This window comes from Ylistrum balloti, unplaced genomic scaffold, assembly GCF_031769215.1.
Source record: "Ylistrum balloti isolate Yb309-2 unplaced genomic scaffold, AGI_CSIRO_Ybal_v1 Utg369614, whole genome shotgun sequence".
Classification (NCBI taxonomy): domain Eukaryota; kingdom Metazoa; phylum Mollusca; class Bivalvia; order Pectinida; family Pectinidae; genus Ylistrum; species Ylistrum balloti.
The window spans coordinates 527901-550068 of NW_026781888.1; the positions used below are offsets into that span (position 1 = coordinate 527901).

The following is a 22168-nucleotide window of genomic DNA, read 5'->3' on the forward strand; positions in this document are numbered from 1 at the left end:
TTAATAAAGAAACATGAATGATCTAAATATATGTACACAATGTCATGATCCTTGTTTAGTACACAATGTCATGGTCCTTGTTTAGTACACAATGTCATGGTCCTTGTTTAGTACACAATGTCATGATCCGTGTTTAATACACAATGTCATTATCTGTGTTTAATACACAATGTCATTATCCATAATTAGTATATAATGCCATGATCCGTGTTTAGTACACAATGTCATGATCCTTGTTTAGTACACAATGTCATGATTCGTGTTTAGTACACAATGTCATTATCTTTGTTTAGTACACAATGTCATGATCCGTGTTTAGTACACAATGTCATGATCCTTGTTTAATACACAATGTCATTATCTGTGTTTAATACACAATGTCATTATCCATATTTAGTATATAATGTCATGATCCGTGTTTAGTACACAATGTCATGATTCTTGTTTAATACACAATGTCATTATCTGTGTTTAGTACACAATGTCATGATCCTTGTTTAGTACACAATGTCATGATCTGTGTTTAATACACAATGTCATGATCCTTGTTTAGTACACAATGTCATGATCCGTGTTTAGTACACAATGTCATGATCCTTGTTTAATACACAATGTCATGATCCTTGTTTAATACACAATGTTATGATCCGTGTTTAGTACACAATGTCATGATCCGTGTTTAGTACACAATGTCATGGTCCTTGTTTAAGTAAGGAATGTCACTGACAATAGATGGCGTACAGAACGATAACTCACTAACATTTACAGGTATACAGAACGATAACTCACAAGCTCAATAACACAAGGCAGATGTACAGAACAATTGCTTACAAACACTGGGTAAATGTACAGAACAATAGCTCACTAACACCAGAAGGTGTACAGAACGATAACTCACTAACAGCAGCAGGTGTACAGAACGATAACTCACTAACAGCAGCAGGTGTACAGAACGATAACTCACTAACATTTACAGGTGTACAGAACGATAACTCACTAACAGCAGCAGGTGTACAGAACGATAACTCACTAACAGCAGCAGGTGTACAGAACGATAACTCACTAACAGTAGCAGGTGTACAGAACGATAAATTAGTAACAGTATCAGGTGCAAAGAACGATAACTCACTAACATGTACAGGTGTACAGAACGATAACTCACTAACAGTAGCAGGTGTACAGAACGATAACTCACTAACAGTAACAGGTGTACAGAACGATAACTTATAACAGTATCAGGTGTACAGAACGATAACTCACTAACAGCAGCAGGTGCAAAGAACGATAACTCACTAACAGTAGCAGGTGCAAAGAACGATAACTCACTAACATTTACAGGTGTACAGAACGATAACTCACTAACAGTATCAAGTGCAAAGAACGATAACTCACTAACAGTATCAGATGTACAGAACGATAACTTAGTAACAGTGTCAGGTGTACAGAACAATAACTTAGTAACAGTGTCAGGTGTACAGAACGATAATTCACTAACAGTAGCAGGTGTACAGAACGATAACTCACTAACATTTACAGGTGCAAAGAACGATAACTCACTAACAGTAGCAGGTGCAAAGAACGATAATTCACTAACATTTACAGGTGTACAGAACGATAACTCACTAACATTTACAGGTGTACAGAACGATAACTTAGTAACAGTATCAGGTGCAAAGAACGATAATTCACTGACATTAACAGGTGTACAGAACGATAAATCACTTACAGTATCAGGTGCAAAGAACGATAACTCACTGACAATAACAGGTGTACAGAACGATAACTCACTAACAGCAGCAGGTGTATAGAACGATAATTCACTAACAGCAGCAGGTGTATAGAACGATAACTCACTAACAGCAACAGGTGTACAGAACGATAAATCACTTACAGTATCAGGTGCAAAGAATGATAACTCACTAACATGTACAGGTGTATAGTACGATAACTCACTAACAGCAACAGGTGTACAGAACGATAAATCACTTACAGTATCAGGTGCAAAGAACGATAACTCACTAACAGCAGCACGTGTATAGAACTATAACTCACTAACAGCAGCAGGTGTATAGAACGATAACTCACTTACAGTATCAGGTGCAAAGAACGATAACTCACTAACAGTATCAGGTGCAAAGAACGATAACTCACTAACAGCAGCAGGTGTACAGAACGAAAACTCACTAACAGCAACAGGTGTACAGAACTAGAGCTCACTAATACTAGCAGGTGTACAGAATGATAGCTCACTAACAGCAGCAGGTGTACAGAATGTAACTCACTAACAGTGGTAAGTATGTAGATATTAAATATCATAGTAACTATTACCATATTCATACATACCTATTTGGTGCAGGATATGAATGTTTATGTACACACGTTATCTATCCTGTTCTGCATCTTTTTTCATGTCTGCAACACCAAAGGTAAATTAAAGGGATACTACTCAAAAGTTCTACATGTTTTAAACGACTTAAGTAGATTATTTTTCTTGAGACTTCAAATATCCAGCTTGTTTTCCAATTCTTATTCCATGTTCAGTATTTGTAATTTTATTTGTGATGTTTAAACATTGAAAATAAAATACCCTTCAAACCAAAATATGTGTCTAATTCCATACCGTAAATGAAACGTCCATGTATTTGTGACCGACATTTAATGAAGGTATTGATGACATCAACTTATTCTCTATTGGAAGATATCGATGGTTCCTCATTCAGTAATAAGTAAATGCTTCTGTAGATTTGCCTTATATAAAATAACTGACGATTTAATCCAGTAATTATGCATCTTTAAAAGATTTTTCATCAGAAACAAAACTAGATAGGTTTAAATTGTAAATGGACACTGCCCCTGTAAATGAAATAAATGGAATATAATACACTCACTGGAGCTGCCTGGATACGGTCATAATGAATAATTACAAACCAAATATTGCTGTTTTCGGACGATACATAAATACTTATCAGCATCTCTATGGTGACTTTTTTGTTTAATGGGAAAAAAGAATTTCTGTTAGTAAACCGAAACTGGTAAAAAATGGATATCCAGCGACAAATGTTTGAAAGGAGCTACCACTTTCTATGGAAAAACTTCTCAAAGACGGTGACTTTACCGAATAAGGCATCGAAAGGCTTTTTAGTGTTGGAACAGTTAGGATTGAAACTACAGGGTAGATTGGGAGCTATGCACGAACAAATTTAAATGAAACGACTGCAGTATAAAAATATAACAAAAAAGGTTTCAACCAATCAGAGGTTGTGGTGGCCATGTTGGAAAATTGGTCGAAAACAACTGAGAGCAACAACACTATATAATACATTAACACAATTAGTCCTTTTTAAATTTAATGATAACAGAAAGAAACAGAATGAATAGTAACACGTGTTCTATAAAAGTTGTCATTTTTGTTTTTGACATAAAGCAATAGCAAATGACCTGAACTACAAATACCGAATGTGTATAAGCTAACAACGTTTGCATAATTTCCAACGGAATATAATATTTATAAATTAGTTAACTTTGTCCCCTCCTCGGGGAAAATTGAGAACCTGTTTACTAGTCATTAATTTCACAGTTACAAGAACCTTATAAATAATATATAAATATCCATTATTTGTATATCGTTCGGATAAACAAAGAATAATTTTACTTTTTTATGTTTACTGATGGAATATCATTATGCTACTTCCGAAGGATTTTCTCCCTGATGTGACCAGATGAAGAGTTATAGTACCAGGTCAGCGTAATAGCGACGTCAATCCATTAATTGATAAATCTATATAGACAATATAAAGCAGGATCGCTTACCTTCTTCTATGATGTCCTTCCATGAGATGGTCGCAGTCACTTCGCAGACAGGTGTTGCAACTAGGAAATAGGGTTAGACAAAAGAAATTAGCAAAACGATAATTAAGTACTGTTAACAAGGTGAGATTGCATTAATTCTGTTTTATTTCGCGGACTGTTACGTTAACCTAAATTCTCGCTATACCTAAGTTTATAAATAAGTTATCACATTTACATCATTTTCCACATTTATTTTTAATTTTACCTATGCCCCATACACGTTGTCATGGTGACATAACACAAAGAATGGTTAAATTCCTGAACATATTCGACACCTTCAATCTTAAAATCCAAGTAATGCTACTGAAATTTGATGGGGAATTTCTATGGAACTTCATTCACAACAATTGCTGCAAGATATGAACTTAGATCTGCTGTAGTTTGAAGGTGGAGGGGGAATTCCTAAAGATTTTCAACAGCGATATTAACATCCTTGATATAATGTAGTTTGAGGGGTGAGAGGTGAGGAGGGAATTCCTAAAGATTTTCAACATACATATCAAGACACTTGATCTTATGTAGTTGAGGGTGAGGGAGTGATTCCTAAAGATTTTCAGCATACATATCAAGATCCTTGATCTACTGTAGTTTGAGGGGTGGAGGGGGAATTCCGAAAGGTTTTCAACAGAGACATTAGCATCCTTGATCTAATGTAGTTTGATGGTTCAGGGGGGTTGGGGGGTTGGGGGGTTGGGGGTAGGGATTCTTAAACATTTTCAGCATAGATATCAGTATCCTTGATCTAATGTAGTTTGAGGGGAGAGGGGGAATTTCTTAAGATTTTCAACATACATATTCAGTTCCTTGGTCTTCTGTAGTTTGAGGGTGACGGTGGATTCCTAAAGGTTTTTAATATAGGTATCAACACTGTAGTTCTCCTGTAGTTTTGCTCACACGTAAAGTTTCTTTGAATATACAGATTGGGATCCTTTATCTCGTGTAGTTTTAGGACATTCCTATAGGATTTCAATGTATATATCTGGATTCGGGATCTCCCATAGATTAAGGAGAGAGTGTGTAAAACATATATTAGGACCGGACCCTTTGGATTTCATGAAAAATCCTTACTTTCTTCCCCATGGCTAATAATGTAATGTCAAGGTGAAAGAGTAAGGAAACGTCATTGCGTACCATTACTTGTACATGCTGGCAAAATATCAGGACTCTGCGTCTGCTGGAAATGGATAGGACTCTGTGATATTTGATTACCTTGACCTCGGACATAACAAGAATTTAACATTATTTCCACGAAACCAGCACTCTATCCGGGGTACCTGTCAGAAACTAGCCACCGATGACCTTCGATGAACATACATAATGTTAGATGAAAGAATCTTAAAAGATATCTGTACCTATTTGGAAATGCCTGTCGAATCAATACAGTCCATTATTTTATCCAACATAAAAGATGTTGTGCTGTTTTAAACCGATATTGTTAAAGTTAGTATAGTGTTATAAGTAAACCACACGCCATGTAAATATGAATATATATATATATATATCTAATAAAGAAGAAACTGCGAACTTATCATAAGTATTGTTCGCCTTGCATCATCAGACGATCATCAGAAAATAAAGTTGTAGCAAAAGGGAAAAATAAAATCCAAAATTAGGATGATTTTACGTTTTTTTATTATCTGTTTGAAATTCCAGGTCTGTTTTTTCCTCTGTTTTGTGTGTTATATAGGTTGGCGAGTTATAGCAATGTTTACTGTGGTGTATTTTATCGATATACTGTATACAGTTGAAACTTGTTGTCTCGAAATCGCTTGAGTCGAAATTCCGCTTTAGTCGAAATATTTTTCAAGTCCCGAGTTTTTCCCTATATCTTTGTAATTTAAGTTAAAATGACTCGAATTTCATTGAGTCGAAATTTCGGCTGAGTCGAAGCGATTTTTTACAGTCCCTTCAATTGTAAAGCAATGTGAAAGTCATTTGTTGACTCGAAAGTAATTTTTGTCAAAACATCGGCACGTCTTCAGACGAAATGGGTCAATACATACGAGTAGAAAGTCACCTGTGCGTAATAGATGGCTAATTACTGGCGATTAATTAACGGTTAAATTATCCAATTAAAAGGTTGGCTTCTTAATTAGTGTCACCATTCTGTAGAAGTGATTTACCTGTCCGTTAAAAAAAGTAGCGTGTTTACACCAAACATGAAAACATTTAGCTTGGTTGCATGCATCTTCAGTAACGATAAACACGAAACCATCGAACCAGTACGAACTTTTTGACGAAATCTGATCCCGACAATTCCGAGAGAAACTAATTTTACCTTGTTAACTAAAGGGCTAAGATTGGTCACTTCGTAAGATTTAGTGTTTAGACAATGAAGTGCTGAAAGTATTTTTCATTGATAGAGTCTATATCTGTGCGTGATTCGTTAAGTCTAATGCTTGTACCATGTTTTCTATAGCAAGTAGTGCCGCGTTTTTCATACCTTTGTATATTCATAATAAAGTCTTTTTGACATCGTTTCTTGTAGAGTATCAAAAGCAAATTTTAATTTCGTTTTAAGCCATTCCGTAAAATAGATGATGTATTCGTGCTTGGTAAGTAAGGATATTGTACACCTGTGCGGACGGAACGACGTGAGTACAACAGCATTTAATTGAATGTGTTATTACATGTTTTGTTATTTAGATGAATAAACAATAAAAGAAGAAAGTAGGATAAATTAATTTATTTACTGCCGTTTAAAATATCAGATTAAACCACGCTGTTTGAGTGCTATCGTAACCCTACTTTGCTCAACCGCTGTCAACGTCAGGCAACTGATGTCGTAAACCTTATTTATTCATTTCGTTTGAGTCGAAATACGGATAAGTTGAAATATTTTCCCTTGAATTTCGAGATAACGAGTTTCGACTATGTAAATATTCTAGATTATGAATTAACTAGGAAAGCACTGATAGTAATACTTGACAAACTGCAATAAAATAGCACCAGCAATCCCATTCACAGAGTGAAAATGCAGTCCAATGCCGAAATAAATTCTTGCAGAAAGGATAGAGCAAGATGCAACAACATCAAAAACAGAACAACCGGACTTTCCAATACGAAAACCTGTTAGAAACACTGAAAACAATGATGGAAAGTCTTGTAAAGTTTTGGCTTACGAGTGAATTAGTAATCATACGCATACATTTGGTGTCCTAAGACATCCAAGAGGAATTGCTAGAAATAAATGTAAATGAGGTGGTGGCTCAGCTGTAAGATGCAGGCGACGATTTACCCTCCATTTCAGGTGAATCACAGTCCAATAACACAAAAGCACGGTTTCTAATATTTAGCTGGAAAGGATATTAAAGAAACGTCGTCTCGCCAACTACTGTCCACACTGTCACTCCTTCAACTATTGTCCACCATGTCGCACCTCCAACAACAGTTACCACGTCGTACCTCCAACTACTGTTACCACGTCGCACCTCCAACAACAGTTACCACGTCGCACCTCCAACTACTGTTACCACGTCGCACCTCCAACAACTGTTACCACGTCGCACCTCCAACTACTGTTCAACACGTCGCCTCTCCAATTACTGTCCACACTGTCACCCCTCCAGCTACTATCCACACTGTCACCCCTCCAACTGCTGACCACACTGTCACCCCTCCAGCTACTATTAACATTGTCACCCCTCCAGCTACTGTCCACACTGTCACCCCTCCAGCTACTGTCCACACTGTCATCCTTCCAACTACTGTCCACACTGTCACCTCTCCAGCTACTGTCCACACTGTCACCCCTCCAACTACTGTCCACACTGTCACCCCTCCAGCTACTGTCCACACTGTCACCCCTCCAACTACTGTCCACACTGTCACCCCTCCAGCTACTGTCCACACTGTCACCCCTCCAACTACTGTCCACACTGTCACCCCTCCAGCTACTGTCCACACTGTCATCCTTCCAACTACTGTCCACACTGTCACCTCTCCAGCTACTGTCCACACTGTCACCCCTCCAGCTACTGTCCACACTGTCATCCTTCCAACTACTGTCCACACTGTCACCCCTCCAACTACTGTCCACACTGTCATCCTTCCAACTACTGTCCACACTGTCACCTCTCCAGCTACTGTCCACACTGTCACCCTCCAACTACTGTCCACACTGTCACCCCTCCAGCTACAGTCCACACTGTCACCCCTCCAACTACTGTCCACACTGTCACCCCTCCAACTACTGTCCACATCGTCACCCCTCCAACTACTGTCCACATCGTCACCCTTCCAACTACTGTCCACACTGTCACCCCTCCAATTACTGTCCACATCGTCACCCTTCCAACTAATGTCCACATCGTCACCCCTCCAACTACTGTCCACACTGTCACCCCTCCAGCTAGTGTCCACATTGTCACCCCTATATCTACTGTCCACACTGTCACCCCTCCAACTACTATCCACACTGTCACCCCTCCAACTAGTGTCCACATTGTCACCCATATATCTACTGTCCACACTGTCACCCCTCCAACTACTGTCCACATCGTCACCACTCCAGCTACTGTCCACATCGTCACCCCTCCAACTACTGTCCACACTTTCACCTCTCCAGCTACTGTTCACATTGTCACCCCTCCAACTACTGTCCACACTGTCACCTCTCCATCTACTGTCCACACTGTCACCCCTCCAGCTACTGTCCACGCTGTCACCCCTCCAACTACTGTCCACACTGTCTCCCCTCCAACTACTGTCCACATTTTCACCCCTTCAGCTACTGTCCACATCGTCACCCCTCCAGCTACTGTCCACACTGTTACCCCTCCAACTACTGTCCACACTGTCACCCCTTCAGTTACTGTCCACATCGTCAACCCTCCAGCTACTATTAACATTGTCACCCCTCCAGCTACTGTCCACACTGTCACCCCTCCAACTACTGTCCACACTGTCATCTCTCCAACTACTGTCCACACTGTCACCCCTCCAGCTACTGTCCACGCTGTCACCCCTAAACTATTTTCCACGCAGTCACCCCTCCAGCTACTGTCCACACTGTCACCCCTCCAACTACTGTCCACACTGTCACCCCTCCAGCTACTATCCACACTGTCACCCCTCCAACTGCTGACCACACTGTCACCTCTCCAGCTACTATTAACATTGTCACCCCTCCAGCTACTGTTCACACTGTCACCCCTCCAGCTACTGTCCACACTGTCACCCCTCCAACTACTGTCCACATCGTCACCCTCCAGCTACTGTCCACACTGTCACCCCTCCAAATACTGTCCATATCGTCACCCCTCCAACTCCTGTCCACACTGTCACCCCTCCAACTACTGACCACACTGTCACCCCTCCAACTACAGTCCACACTGTCACCCCTCAAGCTACTGTCCACACTGTCACTCCTCCAACTACTGTCCACACTGTCACCCCTCCAGCTACTGTCCACACTGTCACTCCTAAACTACTGTCCACGCAGTCACCCCTCCAGCTACTGTCCACACTTTCACCCCTAAACTACTGTCCACGCAGTCACCTCTCCAGCTACTGTCCACACTGTCACCCCTAAACTATTGTCCACACTGTCACCTCTCCAGCTACTGTCCACATTGTCACCCCTCCAGCTACTGTCTACACTGTCACCCCTAAACTATTGTCCACATTGTCACCCCTCCAACTACTGTCCACACTGTCACCCCTCTAGCTACTGTCCACACTGTCACCCCTCCAGCTACTGTCCACGCAGTCAACCCTCCATCTACTGTCCACACTGTCACCTCTCCAGCTACTGTTCACACTGTCACCCCTCCAGCTACTGTCCACATTGTCACCCCTCCAACTACTGACCACACTGTCACCCCTCCAGCTACTGTCCACTCCGTCACCCCTCCAACTACTGTCCACACTGTCACCCCTCCAGCTACTGTCCACAATGTCACCTCTCCAACTACTGTCCACACTGTCACCCCTCCTGCTACTGTCCACACTGTCACCCCTCCAACTACTGTCCACACTGTCACCCCTCCAGCTACTGTACACACTGTCACCCCTCCAACTACTGTCCACATCGTCACCCTTCCAACTACTGTCCACATTGTCACCCCTCCAGCTACTGTCCACTCCGTCACCCCTCCAACTACTGCCCACCCCGTCACCCCGTCAACAAATGTCCACTTCATCATTTTTCAAACTACTTACTGTGCCATCACACGACACGCCGCAACCCGCCCAACTTCATTCGACGTCGTAGTCCGTCCAATTACTGATCACGCGGTCACCGATGGTCACCGATGGTCACCGATCACCCACCTCCTACCCTCTACACCGTCATCTGTCCATCTACTATCCACGCCGTCCCGTCTATTTACTTTCTACACCGTCACCCGTCCACCAACTGTCCACGCCGTTGCCTGTCCATCTAATTTCAACGCTTACAATGCTACCTCACAACCACAAAAGCTAGCTATGATGCAGGAATCAGCTGCACATGTTTTTATAGAGCACCGTGACAACAATTATGAACGTGTTGTGAGGTCCATAATGAGTATACACAACGTGTTATCTTAATGTTGTACACATGTAGAGGAATGGAAGGTCGGGAGGATAATTATTTCTATTCCTTCGGTTTCCGTCTTAAAACCACCAGTTGATTACTGCTCCGCCACAAAAATGACGAGTGATGTAAAATGCCGCTGTAGGCATGTGAGTAATTTATCTATGGTGTAAATTCTACAAAATGGTAAATGGACATATATCTTTACACACAAAGAATAAGATGTTACATTAATTTAAAACGATAAGCATCGTTTTAACGGCTAGTGAGAGCTCTGTGGTCTCGTTGTTGAGCTGGTAAGGGGAATGGACTCAGTTCCACCATATGGAGTAAACTAAAAGTTCCCGTTTAAGCTTAACCTTATTTTGTCTGACCGGTTTCCGTTCTGCACAGGCCTCAATCACATTGTACCCCACGCCAGCTAATTAGTGTTGCCAACTTCCAAGCTTGCGGAAAGTGATGCAGAAAGTAGGACAAATCTTATCTCCGTTTTCATTCTGACAAACTATTGAAAATTATTCCTGTCCAAAATATAATTTTTAACAAGTATAAGTAATAACTATGAGGACTATTTTAACAGTCGATGTCCCTAACTAGTAACAATAACGTAGGCTGAGAGTCTGCCGAGAGATTCTTGGTAGTGTCTCTATGTATACGATAAATGAGTTTCCCATGCAATTAAAATCATTGTCTATGCCAAGTGTATTATTTCAACATATCCTTCATTAAAGTTCAGATCTAATCCTTGAGTATTTTCACATACAATCTTTTTAACATTTTAAATCTCCAACTGTGCTTTTAGTACGATTTCCACACACATTCCTCTCCAGATAAGACCAAAGTTCATCACATTACCCCCTTTCCCTCTTACATTGGTGTCTATGCCTAAACATTATCTATCAATCGAAAGTAACAATTGTGTTTTAAAATCAATTCCAGCTAAGATCTTTGTCTTTGACTAAAATATCTATGATTAAAACTTTGCCTGCTTTTGGCTTGTTTTGACAGGCATGCATGTACGTTCACACAATTCCTACGTGAGAGTCTATGTGTCTTATAAAATTCAACTCAACTTTATAAATCACTAACACTGAATTTTACTCCTGCCATAACGACTACAGTTGCTCGCCAGACGAAATCGATTACGTTTCGAAAACGAATTCGTTCCACGTTTTAAAATATTCCCTTAAATATTTTTTTCTTTCTCAAATGACTAAGTTTCTATTTAAAGCTTCTTCTAAAATTAAAGTAGAGTTATTTCCCCTTTCCCTTATGTGACAACGGAGAGCGAATCGGCGACGGATGAAATTTGATATAGTGCAGGTGTATAGGGACATCCCTGTTGTTGTTGGCAGTTTTATTTATCTTGTTTAACTAAATAAACGACTGGGAATTATGGATGTAATTTTATATCTTATATACACGCTTATGTTAATAATATTGCATATTAAACTTATTTTGTATTTTATATTTAGATATGGACTGATTAGTATAAGCTGATAAGCATGGACACCGCTGAGGAGGTAAGTGAATGTCAGTATTCCTAACGGCTATACATTACAGACAAGATACAACGAAGGAAAAAAATTGCACGAAACATTAACATTTAAGGTAAGGCAGACATAGACGGACCCTGAAAATATACCAGGTCCTGGCATTTTTTACCGGGATTGGAAATGGTCAGAGTGTCTTGGATTACTGAAGCAGTTTCATATAGCTTCTCGTTATGGAACATTTAACTCGTGGGAATGTCGTATCCACTGTTTTCATTATAGCGTAATCAAAATCCGTATTTCATAATACATATCATGTATGGTATGTAATTTGATAAAGTAATACGTCATTTTATAAAAAAAAAATGTATAATTTGACAATGTGACAAAATATGACCATGATATGTAATTTGACAAAAGAGACAAATGCCTATCGTGTGACATACGCTTTAATCATATACTATACCGTATGACTATGAAGTATGGGATTGCCCAATATCATATGCATACATTGACAACTGATAATAGGTAGATAGCTGTACGATTTAACTATACAAAACACATAGCAAGTTCTGATATTGTGATATTTTTTGACAATAACCCGATTGCTAAATAATTTGACTTTAGTTCGTGGCTGATTAATTAGACTTTCTTTGATTGCTATGTAAATTGTGATTGTTATACGATATTAATGTCTTTGATTGTAATACAATTTTAGTTTCTATGATTCTTATACAACTTTACTGTCTTTGTTTTACAACTTTACTGTCTTTGTGATACAACTTTACTGTCTTTGTTATACAATTTTACTGTCTTTGTGATACAACTTTACTGTCTTTGTTATACAATTTTACTGTCTTTGTTATACAACTTTACTGTCTTTGTTATACAATTTTACTGTCTTTGTGATACAACTTTACTGTCTTTGTGATACAATTTTACTGTCTTTGTTATACAATTTTACTGTCTTTGTAATACAACTTTACTGTCTTTGTTATACAATTTTACTGTCTTTGTTATACAATTTTACTGTCTTTGTGATACAATTTTACTGTCTTTGTTATACAATTTTACTGTCTTTGTTATACAACTTTACTGTCTTTGTGATACAATTTTACTGTCTTTGTACTGTCTTTGTTATACAATTTTACTGTCTTTGTTATACAACTTTACTGTCTTTGTTATACAACTTTACTGTCTTTGTTATACAACTTTACTGTCTTTGTGATACAATTTTACTGTCTTTGTTATACAATTTTACTGTCTTTGTTATACAATTTTACTGTCTTTAATTGATAAACAATTTCAGTTTCTTTGATTATTGTTATACAATTTGGGTATAAATATAACTTTTTCACTAACTAAACCTCCGATATAACTAGATAACTAACAAAACCTCGGATATAACTAGATAACTAACCAAACCTCGGACATCACTAGATAACTAACAAAACCTCGGATATAACTAGATAACTAACAAAACCTCGGATATAACTAGATAACTAACAAAACCTCGGATATAACTAGATAACTAACAAAACCTCAGATATAACCAGATAACTAACAAAACCTCGGATATAACCAGATAACTAACAAAACCTCGGATATAACTAGATAACTAACAAAACTTCGGATATAACTAGATAACTAACAAAACCTCTGATGTAACTTGACAAGTTACAAAACCTCGGATATAACTAGATAACTAACAAATCCTCGGATATAACTAGATAACTAAAATAACTTCGGATATAACTAGATAATTAACAAATCCTCGGACATAACAAGATAACTAACAAAACCTCGGACATAACTAGATAACTAACAAAACCTCGGATATATCTAGATAAGTAACAAACCTCGGATATAAATAATTCACTTACAAAACCGATGTAACTTGACAAGTGACAAAACCTCGGATATAACTAGATAACTAACAAAACCTCGGATATAACTAGATAACTAACAAAACCTCGGATATAACTAGATAACTAACAAAACCTCGGATATAACTAGATAACTAACAAAACCTCGGATATAACTAGATAACTAACAAAACCTCGGATATAACTAGATAACTAAAATAACTTCGGATATAACTAGATAATTAACAAATCCTCGGACATAACAAGATAACTAACAAAACCTCGGACATAACTAGATAACTAACAAAACCTCGGATATAACTAGATAACTAACAAAACCTCGGATATAACTAGATAACTAACAAAACCTCGGATATAACTAGATAACTAACAAAACCTCGGATATAACTAGATAACTAACAAAACCTCAGATATAACTATATAACTAACAAAACCTCGGATATAACTAGATAACTAACAAAACCTCGGATATAACTAGATAACTAACAAAACCTCGGATATAACTAGATAACTAACAAAACCTCGGATATAACTAGATAACTAACAAAACCTCGGATATAACTAGATAACTAACAAAACCTCGGATATAACTAGATAACTAACAAAACCTCGGATATCACTAGATAACTAACAAAACCTCGGATATAACTAGATAACTAACAAAACCTCGGATATAACTAGATAACTAAAAAAACCTCGGATATAACTAGATAACTAACAAAACCTCGGATATAACTAGATAACTAACAAAAGCTCGGATATAACTAGATAACTAACAAAACCTCGGATATAACTAGATAACTAACAAAACTTCGGGTATAACTTGATAACTAACAAAACCTCGGATATCACTAGATAACTAACAAAACCTCGGATATAACTAGATAACTAACAAAACCTCGGATATAACTAGATAACTAACAAAACCTCGGATATAACTAGATAACTAACAAAAGCTCGGATATAACTAGATAACTAACAAAACCTCGGATATAACTAGATAACTAACAAAACCTCGGATATAACTAGATAACTAACAAAACCTCGGATATCACTAGATAACTAACAAAACCTCGGATATAACTAGATAACTAACAAAACCTCGGATATAACTAGATAACTAACAAACTTCGGATATCACTAGATAACTAACAAAACCTCGGATATAACTAGATAACTAACAAAACCTCGGATATAACTAGATAACTAACAAAACCTCGGATATAACTAGATAACTAACAAAACCTCCGATGTAACTTGATAACTAACAAAACTTCAGATAAGTATGAAAACCAAGATTATTGGCAAAATCACCAAATCATTTACAAAACACACTAGATTATTAACAAAACCCCTAGATTACTAACAAAACCTCCACATTACTAAAAAAGCCCTCCTAGACTCCGATCATTCTGCGACCATCCAGTTATGAGATTAGTGTTTTTAGGGAGAAATGTTAAACATTTTCAGATTTCCTGATTTTGGTTAAGTATCAGCTCATAAAAAATCATTTAAAGAAAGGAAGAATATATGAATAATATGTAAAGAAGGTAATTTGATTTCTGACTAGCATATTTTTTGAATAGTTCACTTGCATGGTTTTTATCAATATGGCAAAAATTAACAAGACAGTTGACGACGAGAATATATATTCGACAATTGATCCATGTGACTATCTGAGCTCTGTCTGCCTAGGGTAATTTCTACCATATTTCTTTTTTGATCATTTATAAATGGGTGTTTTGATAAAAAGCTAAAACATTAAAGCCCAACAACGATGGAGTTTTTGACAATGATAAATACTCTTTAAGACTTAAAATAAGAAAGCTAGAAATTGTGTCTAAGACAAAAATTCTCCCGGTGGCTATTAGTAAAATGTCATCACATAAACAAGTATCACAGCGTATGAAGATTTGCTTTAAAATAATTAAAGTTTAACTTTTCAAGAAATCATCACTTGATCAAATTATAAATTTCAAAATTGCTGGCTTCCTGACATCCAAAATAATTCAGAATTAGTTCCTTTGATAGCGTTACAGCAGTGACTATAGTTGACGGTTCATTTTCATAATTCAGCATTGAAAATTTATAAAATGTTGAGAAGTATGAGTTTACTGCAGCTTCCGATCTACATTTAAACATTTGGTCGATTTTTTATTTTTATAATTCGCCTTCTTGATTTCGTCCTAATTTCTGGTACTCTGTAACTTTCGGGTGTCAGCAGTTTGGTGCAGTTATTTCTTCATTCGGAACATACAGTATCTTTAACAAAATTTGTATTGAAAATTGCAATTCGCTTGTTCTTTTATTAAAACATTAGAAACGTTACGAAAATGCGGAATGAAAGACAAATGAGCAATCATGTGTGATGACTGCCAACAATATACAGACATTTGATACCTCATATCTGCTTGCCAGACATATTCATCAGTTGACCTCTAGGACCAGAAACGGCCACAGTCGGTAGAAGATGATGTTGGAAGTTGGAGGTATATTAAGTTTTCTCCGTTTGAAAATCAACAGATTCTCTAAATACATTCGCGAAAGAGACCGACCGAGCGAGGGACAGCTTGCGAAAATCAGAACGGAGTAGAAGTCACTGTTCAGAATGACCACAAGTACGTATCGAATGCTCTCTAATATAAAATGCTAGTTATGTAGTTTGCAAGTCTACATGACGAATATTTCTGGTGAAATATCGACATCAGAGCTTGGATAAGAGGGTGTTATAGTGGTGTTGGAACCAACTTAATCTTATTTAGGCTTAAATTCAGGCTTAAGTTAAAAGTTAATGTAAAAGTTAAAAGGAGGATTTTAAACTTTATGTTTCATCATGTAGAAGGCATGTATTTGGTATATAAATTCGGGAAATTTTCATAATCGTTCTTGAAACTACAGCTTGAAGCCGCTAGTCTATAATAAATAACAGTAACAAGTAGGATCTGCATTGCTTAATGTTTGGTAGAAATGATTTAAAAAAAACCATTTTTTGGATTGTGAACAATTCTTGATAATGTAGTATAATAGTAAAATATCGATGTATCTGAATGTTGATCTGCCAGACAAGATATTACTTTTTATTACTGTACTGTTATAGATACTGCGTGATTTGCGTACTTTAAGCAAATGACGTTTCTTGATTAGGGCAAGGATTTATAATTATTACAATAAAATAGGTAACACAACCATTATGACACAGTGCTTATGACGGTTTTAATCTAATTAACAAATCATATTTGGGCTCTGCTAATCAACGAATAATATTGTTGAGATTTCTAGTTGCTATTTCCTTGTATTGGTGTATGCAAATATTTTTTGAACTTGCAATCAAATTGATCAGCTGTACGCAATATTATGTTTTGAAAATTGGGAATTGGGTATAGATTGAAATTTCTGGAATACGCATATTATAGTATATAAAATGTCTTTAACTTTTGGTAGTTCGAAATTAAATGATAACTAAGGCCAAAGATAAAAACAGGGGAGGGGGGAGGGGGAGTTTTTTTTTTCGGAAATCAGGCAACCGTGTCCGACGTCATTATAATGTATTTAAAATAAAACAATAATGGAGCTGGGTACCTACATATTAGTGTGTCATTAGACATCGATATCTGTGTCAACTTAAGTAACGCAGAATATACAAATGACCACATGGTTTTATGAAGTATATTTAAATCCTCATGAACAGGTCCTTAGATAAAATCTATTTACATTCTCGGGTACACGCTTTCAATTAAAATATACGTTCATTCTCGGGAAGACATCATAAACTGAAAATAAAATTGCATCCTAAAGAACATATCCTAAACCAAAATTTGTTTATAATTTTTCAGAAGTTAAACAAAAACACATACACTGTCATACATACCCTTCACTACTCATCACACCCACTCACTCACCTTGTCTCATACACACATATACCCTCACTTCCATACATCGTCATACACATAATTATAAGCGCAGGGTAAAATTGACTACATATAAATTTATCATAATGATAAAGGTAGAAGGTTATTAGATATATAAGTAATATCTGGATTCCTCTGTTAATGTGAGATTGTTGAAGAACAGACCTTGGAAAATAAATATAGATATCTATTTTGTTTTATTTCTAATTATTCCTTTTAGCCTATTATCTTCTAAATTGGTTGAGATAAGTATCTCCCTTACTTATGTCTGTGCATTTTGGACTTTGTATGTTTGGGTCAATGGTTTTTGCAGTGCTACAAGTTCATTCTCGAAACATATGCATAAACATACACACACACATATATATGTGATTTTATTGTGTTATTATTTCTATATACACTATGATAAACTTTAAAAACGAAGGCTTCCTTTATTAATATCAAAAGGAACAAGTATAGAGTTAAATAAAGTTTCTGAATTCTGTAGTAAATTTTGAGATTTCTTTCATTTGCTCGCCAATCCGTAAGATATGTTCAATTGTTTCTGTGTTACAATGATCACATTAATGACTCATTGTTCTCACTACCTTTAAAATATAAAACTTTGCTGTGAGGATGCCATGATTTATCCTGAGTTGGCGTCATTGTGATTTTGTCTTCAGTGTTTCAGAAAAGAGAACATAGAACATAATTTTCCAATAATTTTTTTTTTCAAATTCAAAATATCCATCTCATTTTTTGGTACCAGTTACGATTGAATACTATATTTTTGATTAATCTTATTAGTAAATATCTTGGGTTAAATGTAAATATTTATACTTTGACACGTGTAGTCTGGTTGGTTACATAAATGTTATAATACTTTGATATTGTAGGGAATTACTTGTATTCTGTATATTTGTTTAAATTCTAGAAAACTTTAGAAGGTATCCTTTCTCTTCTCTATCATTAGCTACTACCACTCTCTTTCTAAATCAATCTTTGTAAAACTTGCTTCATAAAAAAGGAAATAATTCTGACCAATAGTTTGAATGAGGCCTCTCTCAATATATGAATCCAAAGTTGAAGTTTGTCTGTTGCCGTTGCAAATACCACTCGTTAACCAAACCACTTGTGTTTTTTCCAAAATTCATTTAAGCTATTTAGTTATTTCTTCTCAATATTTTAACTCCTTTATAGAAATTCTTACAGATGTTTCCTTCCATCAACAATTATAGAAGTTTTCATAAGCATACCGAGTAATTAAAATATGAAACTTCACTCATTTTATTTTTGTTTTGTTTTGCAGTAATTTAACTGACAAAAATCATTGAACAGAGGATGAAAATATAAGCTGTGAACGGACCCCCTTGTCGACAACCCCTTTTGATCTCAAAGAAATGTGGTAGATTCTTACTATGATTAAATTCAAATTTGCATGTAAAATAAATCCCCGCCCAGTTTTTAATGCTATATCCACAGTTAAAGTGTTTAATACTTCATCAATACATATACAAAAAACCAGAGTCAAAACCTTCTAAAATCATTAGTAACACCCTTGGTAATTCATCTTCCTCTACATTATACGTTATATCGTAAAAAAGTATAATACTTCCCCTTTTATATCGTCCTGATATAACAGTGTTTGGTCTTTTTAAGTTACTTAAAACCGTTTTGTAGTATACCTAGAAGCTGTCTTATAAACATTGTTCAATAGAGAACTTGTCTCTGATTTTTCATGTATTGACACGGTTTAAATCCCTAAGGTAAATAAGCATTTATTTCATTTTTCAGTTTTTGATCACCAACCTTTCAAAAAACTATTTCTTAATCAATTCTTCATTATGATCATTATACAATTTTAATTATTTTTATTTCATTTAAACTTGATTAGAAACTTAAATGCCATCTCGTTTAACAATTGTTTTTGAAGTAAATTTCTGTTTTCCAAGTTGAAAGAATGGTTTGTAATCTTTTCATTTTCTTCTATCAATTCCGATTTTAATTTGTGGAGATCTGGAAACTCATCCTCAACAAAATTAGTTTTCTTCAATTTATTTTAATTCCCAGAAACAAATATTAAGCTAAAATATATTTACATCCTAGTGACCACTTCTAAACATATTTAAATCGTCGTGACCACTTCTAAACCTAAAATATATCTGCATCCTAGTGACCACTTCTAAACCTAAAATATATTTACATCCTAGTGACCACTTCTAAACATATTTACATCGTCGTGACCACTTCTAAACCTAAAATATATCTGCATCCTAGTGACCACTTCTAAACCTAAAATATATTTACATCCTAGTGACCACTTCTAAACCTAAAATATATTTACATCCTAGTGACCACTTCTAAACCTAAAATATATCTGCATCCTAGTGACCACTTCTAAACCTAAAATATATTTACATCCTAGTGACCACTTCTAAACATATTTACATCGTCGTGACCACTTCTAAACCTAAAATATATTTGCATCCTAGTGACCACTTCTAAACCTGAAATATACTTACATCCTCTCCAACACTTCTAAACCTAAAATATATTTGCATCCTAGTGACCACTTCTAAACATATTTACATCCTATCCAACACTTCTAAACCGAAAATATATTTACATCCTAGTGACCACTTCTAAACATATTTACATCCTATCCAACACTTCTAAACCGAAAATATATTTACATCCTCGTGACCACATCTAAACCTAAAATATATTTACATTGTCGTGACCACATCTAAACCTAAAATATATTTACATCCTGGTGACCACATCTAAACCTAAAATATATTTACATCCTAGTGACGACTTCTAAACATATTTACATCGGCGTGACCACTTCTAAACCTAAAATATATTTACATCCTCTCCAACATATCTAAACCTAAAATATATTTACATCGTCGTGACCACATCTAAACCTAAAATATATTTACATCCTAGTGACCACTTCTAAACCTAAAATATATTTACATCCTCTCCAACATATCTAAACCTAAAGTATATTTACATCGTCGTGACCACATCTAAACCTAAAATATATTTACATCCTAGTGACCACTTCTAAACATATTTACATCGACGTGACCACTTCTAAACCTAAAATATATTTACATCCTCTCCAACATATCTAAACCTAAAATATATTTACATCGTCGTGACCACATCTAAACCTAAAATATATTTACATCCTAGTGACCACTTCTAAACAAATTTACATCCTAGTGACCACATCTAAACCTAAAATATATTTACATCCTAGTGACCACTTCTAAACCTAAAATATATTTACATCCTAGTGACCACTTCTAAACCTAAAATATATTTACATCCTCGTGACCACATCTAAACATATTTACATCCTAGTGACCACTTCTAAACCTAAAATATATTTACATCCTCGTGACCACATCTAAACCTAAAATATATTTACATCCTCTGGACCACATCTAAACCTAAAATATATTTACATCCTCGTGACCACATCTAAACCTAAAATAAATCTTCATCCTCTTGACCACATCTAAACCTAAAATATATTTACATCCTAGTGACCACTTCTAAACATAGTTACATCCTCGTGACCACATCTAAACCTAAAATATATTTACATCCTCGTGACCACATCTAAACCTAAAATATATTTACATCCTCGTGACCACATCTAAACCTAAAATAAATCTTCATCCTCTTGACCACATCTAAACCTAAAATATATTTACATCCTCGTGACCACTTCTCAACCTGAAATATAATTTTATTATCGTTATTCACGTCTTATACTAAATTATTTTTACATTTCTTGACCACCTCTTAAACTAAAATTTGTTTAGATTCTCTATTATCACGGCTTAAAAGAGATATTATTACGTCCTGATGACCAAGACTAAACCTAAAATATAGATACATCCTCATCACCATATCTAAAACTAAAAATATTCACATCCTCTTCACCACGTCTTGAACTAAAATATCTTTATAAACTCTTCACCATATCTAAAACTAAAATATATTTACATTCTCTTGACCACGTCTTTAACTAAAATATCTTTATAACCTCTTCACCTTATCTAAAACTAAAATATATTTACATCCTCTTCACCATATCTAAAACTAAAATATATTTACATTCTCTTGACCACGTCTTTAACTAAAATATCTTTATAACCTCTTCACCATATCTAAAACTAAAATATATTTACATTCTCTTGACCACGTCTTTAACTAAAATATCTTTACATCCTCTTCACCATACCTAAAACTAAAATATATTTACATTCTCTTGACCACCTCTTATACTAAAATATTTTTATATCCTGTTGACCACGGCAAATCCTAAAATATATTTATATCCTCTTTAAGATATCTTAAACTGAAGTATATTTACATTCTCTTCACCAGGTCTTAAGCTAAAATATATTTACATTCTCTTGATCACGTCTTAAACTAAAATATTTTTATATCCCGGTAACCAAGTCTTAAGCTAAAATATATTTACATCTTCGGGAACACTAAAACTTAATTTCA

General features: G+C 35.8%; 3 protein-coding genes across 3 annotated transcripts in view; 2 read left to right on the forward strand and 1 right to left on the reverse strand.

Moving 5' to 3' along the window:
* Nucleotides 1-810: 810 nt before the first annotated feature.
* LOC132547794 (uncharacterized protein DDB_G0273453/DDB_G0273565-like) lies at nt 811-1808 on the forward strand. Its single transcript, XM_060211601.1, has 2 exons — nt 811-1108; nt 1234-1808. The coding sequence occupies exons 1-2, from the start codon at nt 811-813 to the stop codon at nt 1806-1808; spliced, it is 873 nt and encodes a 290-aa protein (XP_060067584.1).
* Nucleotides 1809-2380: 572 nt separating this feature from the next.
* Nucleotides 2381-22168, reverse strand: part of LOC132547714 (uncharacterized) — a 121958-nt gene continuing 102170 nt past the window's right edge. The window contains exons 4-5 of the mRNA XM_060211521.1: nt 3811-3870; nt 2381-2412 (exon numbers count right to left, since the gene is read on the reverse strand). Coding sequence (XP_060067504.1) covers nt 2381-2412; nt 3811-3870 — 92 coding nt within the window. The remainder of the gene's footprint in view (nt 2413-3810; nt 3871-22168) is intronic.
* LOC132547538 (mucin-2-like) lies at nt 7220-10063 on the forward strand. Its single transcript, XM_060211305.1, is given in 2 exon segments — nt 7220-8888; nt 9411-10063. Coding segments are annotated over 2 exon segments (2322 nt in total).

Excerpts from the sequence above, each read along its gene's own strand:
- LOC132547794 (XM_060211601.1), top strand. The coding sequence starts at position 811 with ATGTACAGAACAATTGCTTACAAACACTGGGTAAATGTACAGAACAAT. Across the intron at positions 1,109-1,233 it reads TAAATTAGTAACAGTATCAG|TATCAGGTGTACAGAACGAT; the intron begins GTGCAAAGAACG and ends AACTTATAACAG.